The sequence below is a fragment of the Lycium ferocissimum genome, chromosome 3, assembly GCF_029784015.1.
Source record: "Lycium ferocissimum isolate CSIRO_LF1 chromosome 3, AGI_CSIRO_Lferr_CH_V1, whole genome shotgun sequence".
NCBI lineage: Eukaryota > Viridiplantae > Streptophyta > Magnoliopsida > Solanales > Solanaceae > Lycium > Lycium ferocissimum.
Genome location: NC_081344.1, coordinates 9,863,888 through 9,883,950, shown reverse-complemented (window position 1 = coordinate 9,883,950; position 20,063 = coordinate 9,863,888). Strand labels below are relative to the sequence as shown.

Here is a 20,063-nt window from a genome sequence, read left to right as displayed (position 1 = left end):
CCCATCCCGTCCTCTCCGATAGCCCACTTCACCGCCGCCACTGCCTCCTCTACCGCCGCCTCCTCCTCCGCCGCCGTCGCCGCTTTCTTTTTTTAAAATTTTTAATCATTAAAAATTAATTTTAACAAAAACGCTATTTAAATAGATTTTGAAGCGGCGGCGGCGGGGGCAGTGGTGGCGGTGAAGTGGGCTATCGGAGAGGATGGGTTGGGTTTTTCAATTTTTTTTTAATTATTTAAATAGATTTTAAAATAGAGTTTTTGTTAAAATTAATTTTTAATGATTAAAAATTTAAAAAAGAAAGTCAACGGCGGTGGCGGCGGGAGGAGGCGGCCGGCAATGGCGGCGAACAAGTGGGCCATCGGAGAGGATGGGTTGGGTTTTTCAATTTTTTTTAATTATTTAAATAGATTTTAAAATAGAGTTTTTGTTAAAATTAATTGTTTTTGTTGACATGGCTTTTTTTTAAAAAAAAAAAAAAAAAAAGGTAACATGACATGGCTCCATGTCATTGGTCTATTTTTCCATGTCACAAAGAAGTGAACTTTCACGCGTGTGCCCAAAGTGATTTAGGGTTCAAATGACACATTTTATCTTATGTTCGGGGGTTCAGATGGTCAACATTTCAGTTGGGGGGTCTAGATGGAAAATCAGAACAAGTTCAGGGGTCCATCTATGACCTATTATTTTTTTATTAAATGTTGGCCTTAAATATTTTCTAAAAAATCCGTATATTTAAATATTTAAAAATAATCAACTTTAAATCTTAAATGTTACCCTTTGTTAGAAGGTTTTATAATCATATAAATATCATGATATATTTTAAATTACACGTTTTAATTTTTTTAATTAATTTTTTAAGTTTCATGCGGAATCAAACTATATGTATAAAACAAATTGGAACTGAGTGAATACTTTCTATTACTTAGTACTTCTCTCTCTCTTCCCCTTTTATAAGGTTTCGTACGGAGTTGTATAACATATAGGAGTATAAAAGTTTGTGAGTTTCTATTTTCGCTTTTAGAGGATAACAAATTGATATTTAGTTCCTCTAGTGTGGGACTGGGCATGCTTGGCCAATAATTTGGCTACCATTCCTTTCTAGGTCAAAAAATAAGTCCACGTTGTTTCTTTAATAACGTCTCCTTTTCGAAGTTGTTAGACACTCACATCTCATGCAAAATATATAGTTTTAAAACATATATATCCAACATGCGACGTGATTATTAATTTAAGATATTAATATATTAAAAAAATCTAACTTGTCAGTTTCCAATCCAACTTGCTTGATCGTGTATCTTCGTAACATTCAATGAGCCGAGGATATCAAATGGACGAGTTACACTGAATTTGGACTAGTTAAAAGTATTGAGTTGATCAATAGGCAAACATTGGCTAAATAATGGGTCATAGTCTAACTCAACCAACTCTTGTTATGTTTTAATTTCTTAGTTCTCTTTTTTATAATTTATTAAACTTTCTAATATTATGACTATATATAACATATCAAATAAAAAAATATTTTGACAAGATTTTCATGGATCGATTTGGACTATATATCTGTCCAACTTTTCGATGGAATAAATCAATAAATGAACGGGCTGGACATATCATGTTTTTATGAGCTAAATGGTTCAATGTTCTTGCGTGTCTGGAAATAATTAGAATTTTGAGATACTAAAAAAAAGAAAAAAACACACACTCATTTTTCGTGTGGCTAGTTCAAAATTAAACTAGGCAAATGTCAGCAAGGAGCTTATTCCATTTGACTTGCATTATTTACTTTTTATGGGTTCACTAGGGTAAGAAAACCAAACTGGAGAAAACACGTTTGTAAAATAGGAACTAATCAGTATTTAATGCATAAAATGGTTTCATTATAAAGGAAAAAATAAAGAAAAATAAAAAAGAAGGGCATCACACATCCAAATGCAATAACCATGAAACCGCACAGGCCGGTCGTGAAAGACCATATTGCTTTTAATTTCTTTTCCCAAATTCATATGGAAAATAGGTTTTATCTCTATCGTTTTCCCTACAGATTAAGTAAACCTAACCTAATCCTTATATTAGTAGGGTTTGATACTTATAAATAAAACTAGACAGTTTAAGTCCAAAAAGTGAATCATCCAGAAAAATAGAGTGATAAGTTAAGCAAACCAATTAAGCAAACCACAACGATCAATAACAAAAAGAAGAAGAGAGAATAATTGCAATGGCGTTCTCTCATGATTATATGGCGATATTGTCGCATGCAGAAGCTCTAAAAAAAGAATTGGCCAAGCAACTTAGATGGGTAGAAGGAGATGGGGAATTTTTGAAGAATCGGATAACATTCTTGAGGAATCAGAAAGCTAATGCTAAGAATCCATCTATTTCTCCAACATCATGTAACCCTAACTTTTGTTGTCCAATATTTAGCAGAGATAAGCATGAGACCTCATATAAGGGAAACGATTATTATATTAACTGGCAGAAATACATTAATAGTTACAAGATGAGCAATAATGAAAGTGCAATTCAAAAAATCAAGAAGTGGCTCAATTTCAAAGAGAAGAAAATGACCGGCAGAGTACTTTTTGTTACTTGTTTTCTTCCCTTTTAGGGTTTCGTACGTAGTTTGTGAGGTTTTCTTTTTCTTTTCAATTTAGCTTTTAAGGATACTCTATTTATTGTACGTTGTTCCTCTAGTGTGGGAGATCGCATGCTTGATCAATAATTTTCTAGGTCAAAAAATAAGTCCACGTTGTTTCTTTTCTTTAATAACATGTCCTTCCAACTTCCCAGTTGTTGGACACTATTAAACTATGTAATAACATATCCAACAGGCGGCGTGATTACTAATTTATTTAAGATAATATATTAACAAAATAAACTAGTCATGATTTTGCAATCCAGCTTGCTGTATCGTCGTATCTTCATCACGTTAAATGTTCTTGTGTGTGTGTGTGTGGAAATATTAGACTTTTGAACTATTAAAAAAAACTGACAGAGACTCATTTTTTACATGGTGAGTTCCAGAATTAAATTAAGTAAATGTTTTGGTCAATTGTTGCGTGTGTACTGCACCTCTGTGCCATTTCATGAATTTTTTGAAGTTTAACCCGAAATGTCAGCTGATTATCATCAGCAATTAACCTATTCCATTTGACTTACATAATTTACTTTTTAAGGTTTAGCTATATAGGGCAAGAAAACCAAACTGGAGAAAGCACGTTTGTAAAACAGGAATAATTATTTAATGCATAAAATGGTTCCACTATAAGTTATAAAACAGAAAAACAAAAAGAATACATCACACAACTAGATCCTAATCTCAAAACGAAAAGGATGGATATGACGTTTTACTTATTCCACAATGCAATGTAGGATATGAGCCAATTAATGCATATGGCTTAATGCAAACGCAAAATGACTTTGTAAACCTAGCTTATTTAGTTACAAAATGTTAATTAATGAGCAAGGTTACAGGATATACATATGCCTTTTGCTTTTTACATTTATTCTTTCTAGGCATCATGACAAAATGATATAATAGTGCTTGTATCATAGCAAAATATAGAAATACTTATCTCTGCATGCACACAATATTTGTACCAAAACGAGCAATTTATCCTTATTATAGAGTGACTAGTTGAAGTGGAAAAAAACAATTAACTATAATTAAATAATTAAAATTTATATAAAAGAGGCATTGTCTTGTCTGTATTAATTTAATACAAAAAATGGATGTAGGTAAATCTTTATTTGCCAAATTGGTGGAGTAATTACTCTAGACGGCCGCAAATTAAATTGTACTATAAATTAGAAGGAATTTCATTAACATAATCATAGACATTTACAAAAATAAGAGCTAATTACATGACATTTGCAAAACATTATCATGAATTTGTTCAAGTTTAACCCGAAATGTCAGCTGATTATCATCAGCAATTAACCTATTCCATTTGAATTACATAATTTACTTTTTAAGGGTTAGATATATAGGGCAAGAAAACCAAACTGGAGAAAGCACGTTTGTAAAATAGGAATCATTATTTAATGCATAAAATGGTTCCACTATAAGTTATAAAACAGAAAAACAAAAAAGAATGCATCACGCAACTAGATCCTAATCTCATATGAGCCAATTAATGCATATAGCTTAATGCAAACGCAAAATGACTTTGTAAAACTAGCTTATTTAGCTACAAAATGTTAATTAATGAGCAAGGTTACAGGATATACATATGGCTTTTGCTTTTTACATTTATTCTTTCTAGGCATGATGACAAAATGATATAATAGTGCTTGTATCATAGAAAAATATAGAAATAGTTATCTCTGCATGCACCCAATATTTGTACCAAAACGAGCAATTTATCCTTATTATAGAGTGACTAATTGAAGTGGAAAAAAACAATTAACTATAATTAAATAATTAAAGCTTATATAAAAGAGGCATTGTCTTGTCTGTATTAATTTAATACAAAAAATGGGTGTAGGTAAATCTTTATTTGCCAAATTGATGGAGTAATTACTCTAGACGACCGCAAATTAAATTGTACTATAAATTAGAAGGAATTTCATTAACATAATCATAGACATTTACAAAAATTAGAGCTAATTACATGACATTTGCAAAACATTATCCAAGTGATATTAATCCTATAACGAGTCAAGAGACTATATGGCTTATCTCTGGTGTCCTACAGAGAAATAGCAAATACAGTACTTTATTAAGCTTACAAGAAATACGGAATACGGAAAATATATATAAGCTTGCTGGTAAGAAGTCTAGTCTAGATTGTATAAGATCCAAGGAAAATTCTTACGTAGTACAATGGGACCCCTTGCAATTTTTTTTAATCTATTAATGTGTTATGAGAGTGTTATTAATTAAAAAATAATGGGTAGCGTAACATATCATGACTTAGTACTTGCATTTTCAACACGTTTTCAACATCGTACTTCCATATTCCATACCAGAAAATATGGAATATAAGGAACACATATTAGGCTTGCTGGTAAAAGTATAGATTCTATAAGATCTAAGGAAAATTCTTATCGTATAGTACAATAGGACCACCCCTTATATATAATTTTTTAAAGGGAAAAGGATCAAATTTACCTTCCAAGTATAGTTTATAGTTTAAATTTGCCCTCCGTCAAAGTTTGGGATCAAATTTACCCTCTCCGTCAAAGTTTAGGATCAAATTTACCCTCTAAGTATGGCTTATAGTTTAAATTTGCCCTTCATCAAAGTTTGGGATCAAATTTGCCCTCTTCGTTGAAGTTTGGGATCAAATTTGCCCTCCCCATTAGGATACTTGATAAATTTGCCCTTATATGGATGGAAGTCTGACTTGGACTCCACAACACAAAAAAATTAGCCACGACGGATCCACATAGGCTCCAAGTAGACTCCCAAACCCAATTCTCTTTTTAACCCGTTTCCCAATCCCAATTCTCTAAACCCGTCTACAGAGGTGGATGGAGCACTATAACTTGGGGTTCAATTGAACCCCAAACTTTTGTTGCGGGACATAAATTTATATGTAAAAATTTACTAAAATTACAATAAATATTAAATATGAACCCATAACTTTAGAAATATAATGGTTTAGTGCTAAAAATTTAAGATATTGAACCCCTAAAATTTAAATCCTCTATCCGCCTCTGCCCGTCTAGACTATTGCTGACACTAAGGCATATGTAGTAATGTCAAAAGCCGGAGTTTTAATCGCATCGAGGTACACACGTAATGCATAAAATAGGAGGCATGTAAGAAAATTCTGCAGCAGCAACAACAAATGTTTAATACGACCAAAGATTCATTGTTCTCTCCAGAAACATATAATTTATCTGACCAGCAAAACTTTCTTGAACATGACATCTATCTTAGGTGAACTTCGATGGAGCTAACTTAACTCATTGTTGTCGCCTCCCTGTCAGAAGCTCTCAAAAACTATTCAAGAGAACTGAAAATGGATTTTCGTTGAAGAGAACTGAAAATGAATTTTCAAAGTTGATATGCACAAATTTATTTTGTTGTCTTGTTATCACTTTTGCAGGATCATAACTTTTCTGATCTTACTTTCGATATACGTTTAGGAATGTATTCTGAGAAAAAATGTTTTCCTCTATTCAGAAATGCTCTAAAGAGTTCACGAAGAAACCTTCACTATGACAAAACAAATGTTGCAGGGGCACTTTTTTTTTTCCAAAAGAGAATTGGGATTGGGAGACTACGTGGAGCCTATGTGGATCCAACGTGGCTAACTTTTTGTGTTGTAGACTCCAATTCAGACTTCCATCCATATAAGGGCAAATTTATCAAGTATCCTAACGGGGAGGGCAAATTTGATCCCAAACTTCGACAGAGAGGGCAAATTTGATCCCAAACTTTGATGGAGGGCAAATTTAAACTATAAGCCATACTTGGAGGGCAAATTTGATCCCAAACTTTGACGGAGGGCAAATTTAAACTGTAAACCATATTTGAAGGGTAAATTTGACCCTTTTCCCCTTTTTAAATCCATCAATGTGTTACGACAGGTGTATTAATTCATTAATAATGGGTATCATGACTTAATACTTGCATTTTCAACACGTTTTCTACTTCACATTTCCATATATTCATCCTAATTTTCTAGTCCTACAAATACTCCTCTTCGACTCATTTCTAACTTGACTATAATTAACTTCATTTCCACTCTTCCCTCAACAATCCACAGTAAGTAACAACATGGCAGCAACCACCACAACCACCGTGTCCCGGGCGGAGCACAACCGCATTATGTGGCGGATGAGGCTACACTCAGCACTTCGTACCGTATTAGCATATAGTATAATTGGCTGTTCCACTCTTTATGGACCACCTTGGTTACAAAAACTAGCAGCATTTCCAGCATTTTCATACGTAACAGCCACTCTCATTACAAGTGACTCAACGCTAGGTGACACATTGAGTGGCTGTTGGCATGCAATATTCGCCACGGTTCAAACCATGCCGCTTTCCATGCTTTGCATATGGATAGGAGCCAAAGCCAATGGGTCCGATAGCTTGTCGCCCGTGGCGTCTGCCTTGGCATTGGTGGTATGTTCGTTGTTGGTGGCTCTAATAGAATATACACATATTAGGTGCAAAAAGGTTGCTTTTGGGCAGTTAGTGCTTGTGTTTGCTGATGGTGTTATTCGTGGAGTGCATACGAGTGCTGTTGTTCACCCTCTTCGTGTTGCATATAGCACAGTCCTTGGAATTGTTGCTTCTCTTCTTGCTTTATCGCTTCCTTATCCAAGACTAGCTTACTTTGAGGTCAGTATTGGCTAAAACAATTCAAAGATACTTTTAACATGTTGTGATATTGTTCGCTTTGAATCAAACACACATATTTTCCTCAAAAGGCCCACGCCATTAAGAGTACCCAACACTTAATAATAGTCGGGTTTTTTTTCTCTTCTACTTTCCATATGGACTTTGTTCACACACAAACCCAACAATTAATCGGATGTATGAGTACATTTTACTTTTCTTTAAGTGCATATTAACATGTTGTAACGGATAACTCCGTCATATTTTCTAGGTTATGAATCCCACTTATTATGGACGATTATTAATATTTATCTTTTAAGTGATCACATAGTATTGTAATACTTTTACGTTATCTATGCATAAAAGTTAAACTCTATTCTTTTACGTCCTATTTGTGTATATCTGGATCGGGTAATGCAACTGTTTTTTTTAATGAGGAAGTACTTCAATAATTGTAGGACTACAGGGTAATTAATCTTATTACTTTGATAAAATCTTTTGGGTCTCACTCAGATTAACACTTATATATATAATGTAGCCTTATAAAGAACTGATATTTAAACATAGCTGAATTTTGTATGTATATGTGTTGAAAGCAATATGAAGCTATAGCCTTATTTCTTTCTTTGTAAATCTATCAGGTCAGGAAGCTACACCAATTATATGCTGAAAACTTAAAAGAGAGAGTGGAAGTATATTCAAGGGCAATCACTTCCCAAGACAATGTCATTGCAGTTGAACTATTGTCCAAAGCCAATCACCTTGCTCAAACAGGAGCCAAGCTTCTCCAAACCATCAAACTTTTGAAGGTAAGATAACTTATTAATTGGACTAGTAAATATGTAGTAGCTTTTACTTATCTTTTCGCTTTACCTCTATTTATGGATAAAATGGGTTCTTTTCAATAATCATTTGATATCTGTAACTCACTGACCCGACTAATCATTATTTTATACTTCATGTGCAGGGCGGTCTAATGTGGGAAACGCCTTGGATCAGATTCTTCAAATCTTGTTCCGAAGTTCCAGGAGACAATGAAATCCAAAACAAGGAAATAACTATAAGAGGAATGGAAATCGGCCTAACTTCATGTCCTTCATTTTCCACTGGCCTGGTGAACGAAGAGTTAAAGCACGCATTACAACTCATATCTGAGCAAATTGGTCTTAAATCAGAGCAGTCTACTCATCAAGAAACAAAAGGATCAGACTTTGCCAACGAATCCCATTTTCTTCATAATGCCACCAAATCTCCAACACAAACAAGCCTGCCTGCATTTTTCTTTTTATCTTGTGCAAAAATGCAGCTCACTAATTCACCCCTATCACATAACCATGATTCAAAAAGAGTCTGCCATAACATCTGGATGAAAATTATACCAAGAAAAGAAACATTGGTGTTTGCATTTAAGTGTTCTGTTTCTTTAGGCCTAGCTATGTGGCTAGGTCTATTATTTGACAAAGAAAATGGTTTTTGGGCAGGCTTAACAGTAGCCAGTTGCTTAGCACAAGGCAAAGTAGCAACATTTAATCTTGCTAATTCATCGGCACAAGGAATTGCATTTGGATCAATCTATGGAATCTTAGGGTGTTCTGTTTTCAAAAGTATCGATAACTTAAGATTCTTAGCCCTTCTCCCTTGGATTATTTTCAGTAGTTTCTTAAAACATAGCCGGATGTATGGCCAAGCAGGAGGTATATCAGCACTATTGGGCGCGGTCATGATCTTAGGACGACAAAATTATGGCCCTGCTAATAATTTTGCCATCATAAGACTAACAGAAACTTTTATTGGATTGTCTTGTTTCATTGTGGTACAGTTTTTGTTGAGCCCGAAACGAGCAGCCAATCTTGCTAGGAATCAATTGTATTGCACACTGGATATTCTCAAGGAGTGCATGAACCAAATAGTGCAAAAAGACCAGCAAAAATTGGAGGGATTAATGGGAAAACAGAGGAAATTAAAATCCCATATTTTGGACTTGCAAAGACTTTGTCACAATGCACAAATAGAGCCTGATTTTTGGTTTCTTCCTTTTAATGCAACATGCTACAAGAAGCTACAAGGTTCTCTTTCAAAAATGGCCACTTTATTTTACTTCATGGTCTACAATATCAACAGCATGTCACATGATTGCAAAGAGGTCCAAGAATGTATAAATGATGAATTGGAGCATTTGAAGGAAACTGCGATTTCGTCGTTAAGTACATTTCTTGATAAGCCTAGTTTGATTAAGTTGTTCCCAGATGATGATCAAGAGGATAAAATAGTTAATGATCTTGAAGAGGCGAAATCAACATACCCAAACTTAAGTATTTTGGTTAAACAAAGTGATCAAAAAGCAGAAAGAGGATTAAGTTTTTTCCTTGAGAGATCACAAGAGTTGATTGATGGAATATTGAGTAGCCAAGAGAAACAGAAGTTAAAAGGAAAGTCAATTCTTTCAGTACATGCTCTGGGATTTTGTATAAGCAGCATGTTGAAAGAGATCAAAGATATTAAAATGGCTATGAAGGAGTTGTCACTGTGGGAAAGTTCTTGAATCCCATAAAAGAATTCAGTATTAAAGAGCTGGAAATTTCTCAAAGTCTCCAAGCATAACAGCAAACATTTGATTATATTTTTACGTATAGGTAAAGGTATCCCAAGTAGAAATATTGGTTAATTTTTTTATTAGTTAGAGAAAGCATATTACATTGTATAGTTCATTCTTTCATCAAGACAAATAGGTAAATTCTTGCATTGACTTGTTACTATCTCTCATTCTTGCGTTGAGTCACTTGGCAACTTTTTTGCAAACTCTAAAACAAACGCCTAGACAAGAGCTGTATGGACAATAAGAACTTAAGAATTGAATTGTCTACAAAATTATACATAGCAAGTTGCCGTTGATGTTTTGCTAAACTTTGGAGAAAAGAAATCGAAAAAGACTCTTATTTCTTTATGTTATAGTACTAATCATATTAGACACTCTTATAATATTCCATGTGTTTATAAATTAACTGCAAATTGCACTGTCAAGACGACATACCAATGATTATTATTTATTATTATCGATATGAGAAAGCAACGAATTCATAACATGTGTCTAATTTTTAAAAGAAAACTGTCCCAATTTAGAAACCAAACTCCAGATGTCACTTCTTGGTAATACTTGCACTAAAACAAATCAATTTTTTATTTCTGGAGTAAACAAATCAAACATAATATATTTTCTTCAAAATGGGTCTTATAAAGAGTTAATTAAAAGCTTCCAATTTTGAATCTTGAGTATGCAAAGGATTTTAATAAAGAGCATTTCTCCTAATGGATCTAATAAAGTGTAAATGTCGATTAATCAGGTCCTAATGTAAATGCAAGTATTGGGATGAATATCAAAAAAATACTTACTAATTAACGCCAACTAGGTTATTTCTGGAATTTGATTGGAAGTTTCGGTAATTAACAGAAACAAGGGCCATTTATTGGCGGCATAAAGTACTAATAAAACTGTGATGTGTTCCTAGTAAGCACTCCCTCCGTCTCAAACTATTTGTAGTTATTAAAAATAATTGTGTCAGATTATTTATTGTTTTAGAAGTTTAATACATAATTAGTTATCTTTTCTCTATTTTGACCTCAGTAAAATTGTATTATTACCTCAATAGGATTGGTGAGGTAAGGCCTAACCCCCTTGCTTGTACTTATTTAGTATTGAGGATTTTTATTTTATTATTAATAAAAGGCAGCTATCTAGTGGAATAAATTTGTCCCAAAGAAAATTTGTCGATAAGAAGATAACATATAAAGTAAACATTTAATGAAGAGATATTATAACTTAGGTATAAATAAAAATAAAATTAGTTAAATATCCTTTCTAATTAATCAGAGTACTATTTCTTAAGGAATGTGTAAAATAAAATAGGCTTAATGCATATGCGGCCCCCTAAACTTGCCTTTTTTTTTCATTTTGGCACATCAACTAAGTGTTGTTCCTATTAAACCCCTGAACTCATCCTCAAGTGTGTCTATCAAACCTCCTAAACTCTTATTTTTATTAGAAGCAGAAATTAAATTGGGGAAATGAAGGTGGAGTAATATTTTAAACATGTGTTAAGCTATTCTTTAGGTCATGGATGTGTCAGTTTTTGCTGGTTCTGCTCTTTCACTGCCATCGTAATTAAGAGCTACTCTTTTTCTTCCCCCTCAATTGCTGATAAACTAAAAGATGGCATAATTAAATTAAATTATATATTAGCATATTACTACATTAAAAATGAAAAATTATATAAGTCAAATTGCGTTTGATAGGCAGACATAAGAACGAGTTCAGGGTTCAGTAGGAATAACAGTTGAGATAAAGTGGATAGCAAAAAAAATCACATATAATTTGAGACGGGAGGAGTAATATCCTAGTAAAAATTAAGGGGTAATCTTTTGGGCCGGAGCTTAACTGAATTAGCAAAGACTATTAAAATTGATTCCAAAATTGACTTGTTCTTTCACACTGTGAAAACTTCATTTCTTTCTCTTATGACTTTTAGCAGTCTGATATTACGATACACCTAAACGATCTCAAATGAAAGCTAGGGTATTTGTACTATGTTTTGTCCTATATTTGGGGTTTGTGAAATGTGAAGAAGAGACGATAATAATAAAGAACAAATTTCGAGAAAGAGAAGCCACTGATGATTCCCTCGCTTATCCCAATTTGTATGTTTCCATTCCTTTCTTCTCTCTGCTTTTGAGCTATTTAATCCATTTTGATTTTTCATAACCTCTTAATTCACGATGTTAACCTCTTAAGCCACCTGACTCATTGAGAATTTTCTCCTTTTTTTATTTTTTTAATGGTAAAAAACACACCTAAAGTATTACCTTTTTTTACGAGTTTCCTATCTGAACTATAAAGCGTTTGCATTTCATAAAGTGTTTGCGTTTCCTGCCTGAACTATAAAGTATTCGCGTTCCTGCCTGAACTATCAAGTGTTTGCGTTTTTTACCTAAACTATAAAGTATTTGATTTTCCTGCCTGAACTATAAAGTGTTTGCGTTTCCTTCCTGAACTATAAAATGTCTCCGTTTCCTACCTGAACTATAAAGTGTTTGCGTTTCCTGCCTGAACTACAAAATGTCTGCGTTTCCTACCTGAACTATAAAGTGCTTGTGTTTCCTGCCTCAACTATCACCAACTATTTATCAAAACACACCTCAAAATTAATGAGTCAGCTGCCATGCAGACAAAATTTTATGGGCAAATTAAGTTGTCACGCGCCTTTTAACGATTGTATTCAAACACTTGATCTAACCAGCTTCGAGGTGTGTTTTTTATAAATAGTTGGTGATAGTTCAGATGGGAAACGCAAACACTTGATAAACACCTGATAGTTCAGGTACGAAACTCGCAAAAAAATGATACTTCAGGTGTGTTTTTGGTGATAATATGAATTTTTGTGTCTTATTATCGATATCTAACTGGAGATATTAAATTCTTCCTAATTAATGTGCTAGTCTCAATTTATGTGATACGTTTTCTTTTTGCGTACCAAAATATTGACACCATAACATTTCTATAGAACTTTTAAGAGTTCACAATCATGAGAACTACTGAAATTTTGATTATAACTGACTTTTTAACCATTATTTTAACATTTTCTTCTACTACTGTTACTAAATTAATACTTCATCTGTTTTAAATTATATGACACTCTTTCCATTTTGGAAGGTTCAAAATGTTTAATACCATTCTATTTGTAGTCAAGCTGCAGAACTTCTAAGAATTCAAATACATTAAGTTATTCAATGTTTAAAATTTGATGTGATGTTTTCCTCTGTCAAATTAACTTTTCAACTGTAAGTATATTATCTTCTGCCATTACCAGTAATTAAGTTAAAACAAATACCTTAAACTTTATGTCCAATCAAACACCGTCATATAAATTGAGATGGAAGGAGTATATAAGTCAAATTAACATCTTAAAACTCCTTTGCTAGTAAAACTTCCTAGTGAAATAGGACGGAGGAAGTACCAGTCACGTATTCTTTCAGTTTCAATGGCTTTTACACAAAGGATAAATGTCGCAAAGATCTTAATATTGCTTTTGGTGTTTGCTGCTGGCAGAGATGAGGATGAATTGTTGAATACACAATGCCCTCAGCATTTGGAGCTAAGATGGCAGACAGAAGTTAGTTCCAGTGTATATGCTTCCCCCTTGATTGCTGATATTAACAGGTAATGTGATAGAAGCTTCTTCTTTCGGTTTGTAATTCGTTTGCTTTTACACTGCCCTTGTGCGTGATGACTGCCTTAAGTGAGTGCTATCTGTTGTTTACTGTCAGAACTACTTGTTTCCATATATCAAGAGAATAATAATAACAAAAAAAAATATGAATGATATGGACGCAACTATTTTATTAAAAGTAATCAAAGAGATAACGTGTATCCTAATATAAATTTGTTGATGAAAAAAAAAAAAATTGTTGATGAAAATGGGTGGTCTTTCAAAAAGTTGAATAACTATGTCTTCAAGACCTTCTCCCTGATTATTGCAGGGAAAAGTTACAAGTATAATAGTTATGTGTGACATTCAACAAAATTATATGCAGTTGCTTATTTTCGAACTGGAGTATCTTTTTTTGTTTTCTTTTTCCTAAATTTATACATTTCGGCTATGTTTCTGGATCTTTACTACAGTGATGGAAAGCTTGAGGTGGTAGTTCCCTCTTTTGTTCATTACTTGGAAGTTCTGGAAGGTTCTGATGGAGATAAAGTTCCAGGTATGATTTGTGGAAAGCTAGTTATAAGAATAAATGCAAACTTATGACGAGCTACAGAACGCCTCACATCCTGCTGGTATATAAGTTGAATGCCTAGATGTGATTTTATAAACTATGAAACAACAAAATTCGCCTTAAAATTAAAAGATTATCTATACGAATAATAATGAGGTTTGAGCAGGTTATGTATAATTCTGATGGCATCTCTACAAATTTTTTAATTTCACATCATGCCATCATCAGGATGGCCAGCATTCCATCAATCAACTGTTCATTCCACTCCTTTCCTGTATGACATTGACAAGGATGGAGTGAGGGAGATAGGTTTGGCCACTTATAATGGTGAGGTGCTCTTTTTCAGGTATGCGTACAGCATATTTTCTAACGGTTCCCTTGTTGAGACATTTTCTGTATTTAGTATGACCTTGTTAGATTTACATAGGGTCTCAGGATACTTGATGTCTGATAAATTGGAGATTCCTCGGCTGAGAGTTAAAAAAGATTGGCATGTGGGTTTGAAGCAGGACTCGGTGGACCGTTCTCATCCAGATGTCCATGATGACCAACTCGTACAGGAGGCTGTCATGGACTCCATAGCCCGTGAGTTATTTCCTCTTACATTTTACTTTTCATAGTCACTTTGTTTCCTCTTAATAATTCCTGCTTGTTTATTTTATATGCTACCAAGTTGCCGCAGCATAGGTAATTTTTCTTAAATGTGTTGTGACACTTGTCGTAGATCTACAGAACCATGAATTGGAAATTTTCCTAATGTTCTATAAGTTAATCTTTTGTTACGAAGGTCCAGATAAATTACTGCTAATTATTCTTGATTGCACAGTACTGTATTAATTTACCTGTTTTTTGTAGGGTCTATTACTCGAATACTTCTGTTATAATTTGGCACCTTAGTCTATATTTTTCTCAGCATTGGTGCACTTAATCCTATGTTGCCAGTTGCCACTCAACTTTTTTCACCTATTTTCCAATTCTACCAATTCGTTTTGTACTTTATAGTATTTCAACTGTTTCTCTCTGGGACTCCAGCCATTTTGCATCTACATAGATTTTGACTTGCTACTGGGGAAAGACTTATTTTTCTAAATAATTATCTCAATATGTCAAGAGAGATGCTCTTAATTTATATTTTGTTTTGTTTATTTGGTGATGTTAGGTTCTGATGATAACCTCTTTCTTTTAGACGTGGAATGCTATATGCTGACCTTCATCAATTGCATTTTATTTATATCATATCTTTAATTCAAAAATTTCCCTTAGGTCACAATGCATCTACTCATGGAGGCGACCATTCAAAGTCTACTGCATCAGAAGTTAACACTGAAACCCATTCTATTAAAAAAGAAGTCAACCACGATGCATCTAATGCTTCAATATCTTTGCCGTCAGAAGTCTCGTCTAACACATCAAATTCATCTAATTTAGAGGACCAAAAGGGGAAGAATGATGGTCTAGTTGGTGCAGAAGTTAAAGTGACTAACTTGAACAATATTACTCTGAGTTCTAATGATGAGAAACTCAGCAATTTGGAGAATGGAACAAGTAAGGGGAGAAGGCTTCTTGAAGACAATGCCTTGAGCAGATCGGAAAGAAGTGGTTCTGGATCCAAAGATGTTAGAGCTGCAACTGTGGAAAATGAAGAAGGTCTGGAAGCGGATGCTGATTCATCGTTTGAGTTATTCCGGGATAATGAGGAGCTTCCTGATGATTATGATTATGACTATGATGATTACCTTGATGATGATGAAAAATGGGAAGGTGAAGATTTTGAGGAAGCAGAACATGAGAAATTGGAGGATTATGTTTATATTGATGCTCATGTTTTATGTACTCCTGTAAGTCTCTTGGAAAGAACAACTTACTTGATTGATGCTTCATAGTCGTTAAATGTCAGGTAATAATTTTTGATGTCCTTGCTTCGTTCAGGTCATTGCTGACATTGACAGTGACGGGGTGTCGGAGATGATTGTTGCAGTATCCTACTTCTTTGACCATGAGTAAGTTTTTTTCTTTTTTCTTTTACTATGGTGCTATTTTGGTTTTACATTGTTTTTCTTGTTTCTCCTTTCTGACTGAAGTGTCTGGTGATTTATTTCCTTGCTCGTTAAATGTTGAAGTCGTTGAATATGGTATGGTGTATGCTATTTAAGACTCACAGAGCATTTCTTTTGGGGCGGAACACCAAGATTCCTCTTGTATCATAGACGCTATTTAAGACATTTGTTGCTGCTATTAAATGGACAGTTGATTGCATTATATAATCTTGAAGTGAGCTTCTTGTTGATTAGATAATGATTACTGCTTCCAGAAAAGGATGTTTACTTGGGTATGTGGATTGTTGTGCTAAATGTTCTATATGTTCTACTTGGTTATGTTAATTGGCTGTGTTATACATTTCAGTCCTCATAACATTCCTACCAAATAAATATGGGAGTTGCAATTATTCAAGTCAAGATCTTTTAATTAAATGCTATTTATCTCAGCTATATCAGTTTGACAGGATCTTAGCTTTGATCTTCTTGATGCGCATTACTGTAGGCATCATATATAATATTTTTAAAATGATTGAAATCTCCTCCCTTGTTCTTTGTGAAATAGAGCCCCTTTATTTTCCTCCATTTAAGGACTCTTTTACCTTCTCAAAAAAATAAAAAATAAAAAAATATAAAAATTGAAGTCCTGTAAAAAGGTCTCTTTTGGTAATAGACAACTGATTAAAACTCTTGGAAGTCAATACAGCACCCAAAAAAATAAAAAAGCTGATTGATCATAAATTTGCAGGTACTACAACAATCAGGAGCGTTTGAAGGAACTTGGAGACATTGACATAGGAAAATATGTTGCTGGTGGTATTGTTGTTTTCAATCTAGATACCAAGCAAGTTAAATGGACTGCACAGCTGGACTTAAGTACTGATGACAGCAACTTCCGTGCCTATATATACTCTTCTCCTACGGTAATTGATTTGGATGGTGATGGGAATATGGACATTCTAGTTGGGACCTCCTATGGCTTGTTTTATGTGTTGGATCACAATGGTAATCCTCAGTTAAGGTCTTTCGAATCTTATCGTTTAGTTTATTGAGTTGCTGATGTTTGGTTTAAGTCTGTCAATCAATCAGTCGACCACTACACCTCCTTCCTATTATTGGATTCAGCATTATGAATCCCATGCATCCATTATTCAGTCCATTTCAATTCAAAAACTTCAGAAGTAATTTTCAGCTTTTATTATCTACCTTAGCACCATAACTGTTTACCTTATCGAAAAAAAAAAAAAAAAAAAAAAAAAAAAAAAAAAAAAGCATCATAACTGTTCTTTCCATGTGATCTGAATTATTTTCCCATCATGAGACACACGTCATTGATTTAACACCCTGTCCTGTCATGGTAATTGTAATGCTCTGTATCATCTAAAGAATGCATACTTCCTGCTAGGTTCCTCTTTGATTAAGCCTATGAGGTCTAGCATTACTTATAGTCGTAGATGCACCAAATATCAATTAAACATGCAAAGCATCATGCTGTCACGCCCCAAATTTGAAGGAATGCGACTGGCACCCGGTCATTGGACTTCCATTGAGCGAAGCAACCTAACATGGCATACTCAACATAATCGATGTATTATTACAAACATGTGCAAATTAAACATCCTCTGATAAACGTAGTTAGTGGCACCGATCTGCCTCATCTTTGTAAAAATGACACCATCCGACCTTTTCAAACTTCTCCATATTGGTCCTTTGGCCTTCCTACGGCTTCAACCAAATCCCAAACCACACCATACACTGTTAACACATTCCAAATACTTAACCACCCTTGTGTGTGTCCGTGCACACTTTGGGGTTATTAAATCATCCATTAAGCTTGTAAATAAGCCGAATTAAATATTAGAATTTGTGGGGCTTTACTGATATTCTTGACCTACTCCGCTGGACAGTCATACACGTTCCCTAAGCGGCAGTCAGGCCTCGAAGTGTTGTCCTTTTATTTCTTGTTTAGTAAATGTATCATCCTCCTAAAACTTGTTTGTTCTGCTTCATATGATTGTTCTTATTGTCGTACCTCTTGAAGACTAATGACCTTCAACATCAGGCAAAGTGAGGGAAAAGTTTCCTCTCGAAATGGCTGAAATCCAAGGAGCAGTAGTTGCAGCTGATATCAATGACGATGGCAAGATTGAACTAGTTACGACAGATTCACATGGAAATGTTGCTGCTTGGACCGCACAAGGCAAAGAAATTTGGGAAAAGCACCTCAAGAGCCTTGTTCCTCAGGGACCTGTCATTGGCGATGTGGATGGGGATGGCCATACAGATGTCGTTGTCCCAACACTTTCTGGGAATATATATGTTCTGAGTGGCAAGGATGGCTCATTTGTACGTCCATATCCTTATAGGACCCATGGTAGGGTGATGAATCGAGCACTTCTTGTTGACTTGAGCAAACGCGGGGAGAAGAAAAAAGGGCTTACAATTGTCACAATGTCATTTGATGGTTATTTGTATCTCATAGACGGACCAACATCATGTGCTGATGTTGTAGATATTGGTGAAACATCGTAAGACAACCATTCGTTCTCTGTCTCTTTTTAATTTTTTCTTTTGTAGACTTATCTTTGATCAGCTAATATGTTTTCTGCTTGTCACAGATACAGCATGGTCTTGGCTGATAATGTTGATGGTGGAGATGATCTTGATCTTATTGTAACAACCATGAATGGTAATGTCTTCTGTTTCTCCACGCCTGCTCCACATCATCCCCTCAAGGTAAGTGAAAATTTTGGTCCATTTGTTTTTTATTAATTGTTCATGTTCTTTGATATTGATACCTGCATGTTATGCACTCAGGCTTGGAGATCTCCAAATCAAGGGAGAAACAATGCTGCTTACCGTAATAATCGTGAGGGGATCTATGCAACTCTATCTTCAAGAGCTTTCCGTGACGAAGAGGGCAAGAGCTTCTGGGTTGAAATGGAGATTGTTGATAAATACAGATACCCATCTGGGTATCAAGCTCCTTATAATGTCTCGGTAAAAAGCTTTCACGTACTTGGTTCATCCTGCATGCTATTAAAATCTCATCAGTTATTTCTTCTCAATTGTGGCACAGGTGAGCTTGTTAGTTCCTGGTAATTACCAAGGGGAACGAACTATTAAGCAAAATAAAATATTCGACCGTCCTGGAAAACATCGGATTATGCTTCCAACTGTTAGTGTGAGGACTGCTGGGACTGTATTGTTGGAGATGGTTGACAAGAACGGGCTATATTTCTCGGATGATTTCTCTCTAACATTCCATATGCATTATTATAAGCTATTGAAATGGATTCTCGTACTCCCTATGCTGGGAATGTTTGGTGTGCTTGTCATCCTTCGTCCGCAGGAGGCCATGCCACTACCATCATTTTCGCGGAACACTGATTTGTGATGTTGCAGTCTCCTATATTACAATGAGTTTCCATCAGGTTGAAGAAATGAAGCAATCACTCCTCCTGGACCTTGAGCTGAGAACCAACTTACTCATACTGGGTCTGATCAATGGTTCAAATATGACAATTCAGAAAATTTTCTATCTGAGCGGGTTTTCTTGAACAATAGAGTAAAAAGGTAGTTCCTTGATCAGACCTGAATCTATGTGTACAATCAAGAGTGGTATCTGTGGGGGTAATCTTAGTGGTCCTTTGAACGCATCATGTAAAGCATTGAGATATTTAGGGACCCTGAATTTTTTGGCGTTGAATATTTCCTTCACCTCTGTGATAAGAACATGTACTCGAGCGCGGTAAGAATAGCCGTGGACCGTGGTTGGCCCATCTTTTGATGTTCAAAAGTAGTTGAATGATATTGTTTCCGGTTAATGTGAGTATAGTACACATGAAAATGTTACTACGCTGAATTCCACTACTCATGTCTACAAGTAGACTCAATATTTATGGGTTTTCTTATTGCACCTGCTATCTCAAAATCTGTTTGTCAGTGCTGAAAGAAACCGA

The 20,063-nt window shown here is 34.6% G+C and overlaps 3 protein-coding genes across 3 annotated transcripts in view; all 3 read left to right on the top strand.

Annotated features, from left to right (window-relative positions):
* Window positions 1-6,778: 6,778 nt before the first annotated feature.
* On the top strand, window positions 6,779-9,836 carry LOC132048671 (uncharacterized). Its single transcript, XM_059439371.1, has 3 exons — window positions 6,779-7,297; window positions 7,936-8,103; window positions 8,262-9,836. The coding sequence occupies exons 1-3, from the start codon at window positions 6,779-6,781 to the stop codon at window positions 9,834-9,836; spliced, it is 2,262 nt and encodes a 753-aa protein (XP_059295354.1).
* Window positions 9,837-11,850: 2,014 nt separating this feature from the next.
* Window positions 11,851-20,020, top strand: LOC132049643 (protein DEFECTIVE IN EXINE FORMATION 1-like). The gene is made up of 12 exons (XM_059440516.1): window positions 11,851-11,986; window positions 13,395-13,505; window positions 13,968-14,050; window positions 14,294-14,411; window positions 14,493-14,650; window positions 15,329-15,903; window positions 15,995-16,065; window positions 16,850-17,106; window positions 18,164-18,629; window positions 18,720-18,837; window positions 18,919-19,101; window positions 19,181-20,020. Exons 1-12 carry the CDS (start codon window positions 11,853-11,855, stop codon window positions 19,496-19,498), a joined length of 2,592 nt encoding a protein of 863 aa, XP_059296499.1. The 5' UTR covers window positions 11,851-11,852; the 3' UTR covers window positions 19,499-20,020.
* Window positions 12,255-20,063, top strand: part of LOC132049644 (laccase-4-like) — a 44,058-nt gene continuing 36,249 nt past the window's right edge. The window contains exon 1 of the mRNA XM_059440517.1: window positions 12,255-12,259. The gene's annotated coding sequence lies outside the window, so the exon portion shown is untranslated. The remainder of the gene's footprint in view (window positions 12,260-20,063) is intronic.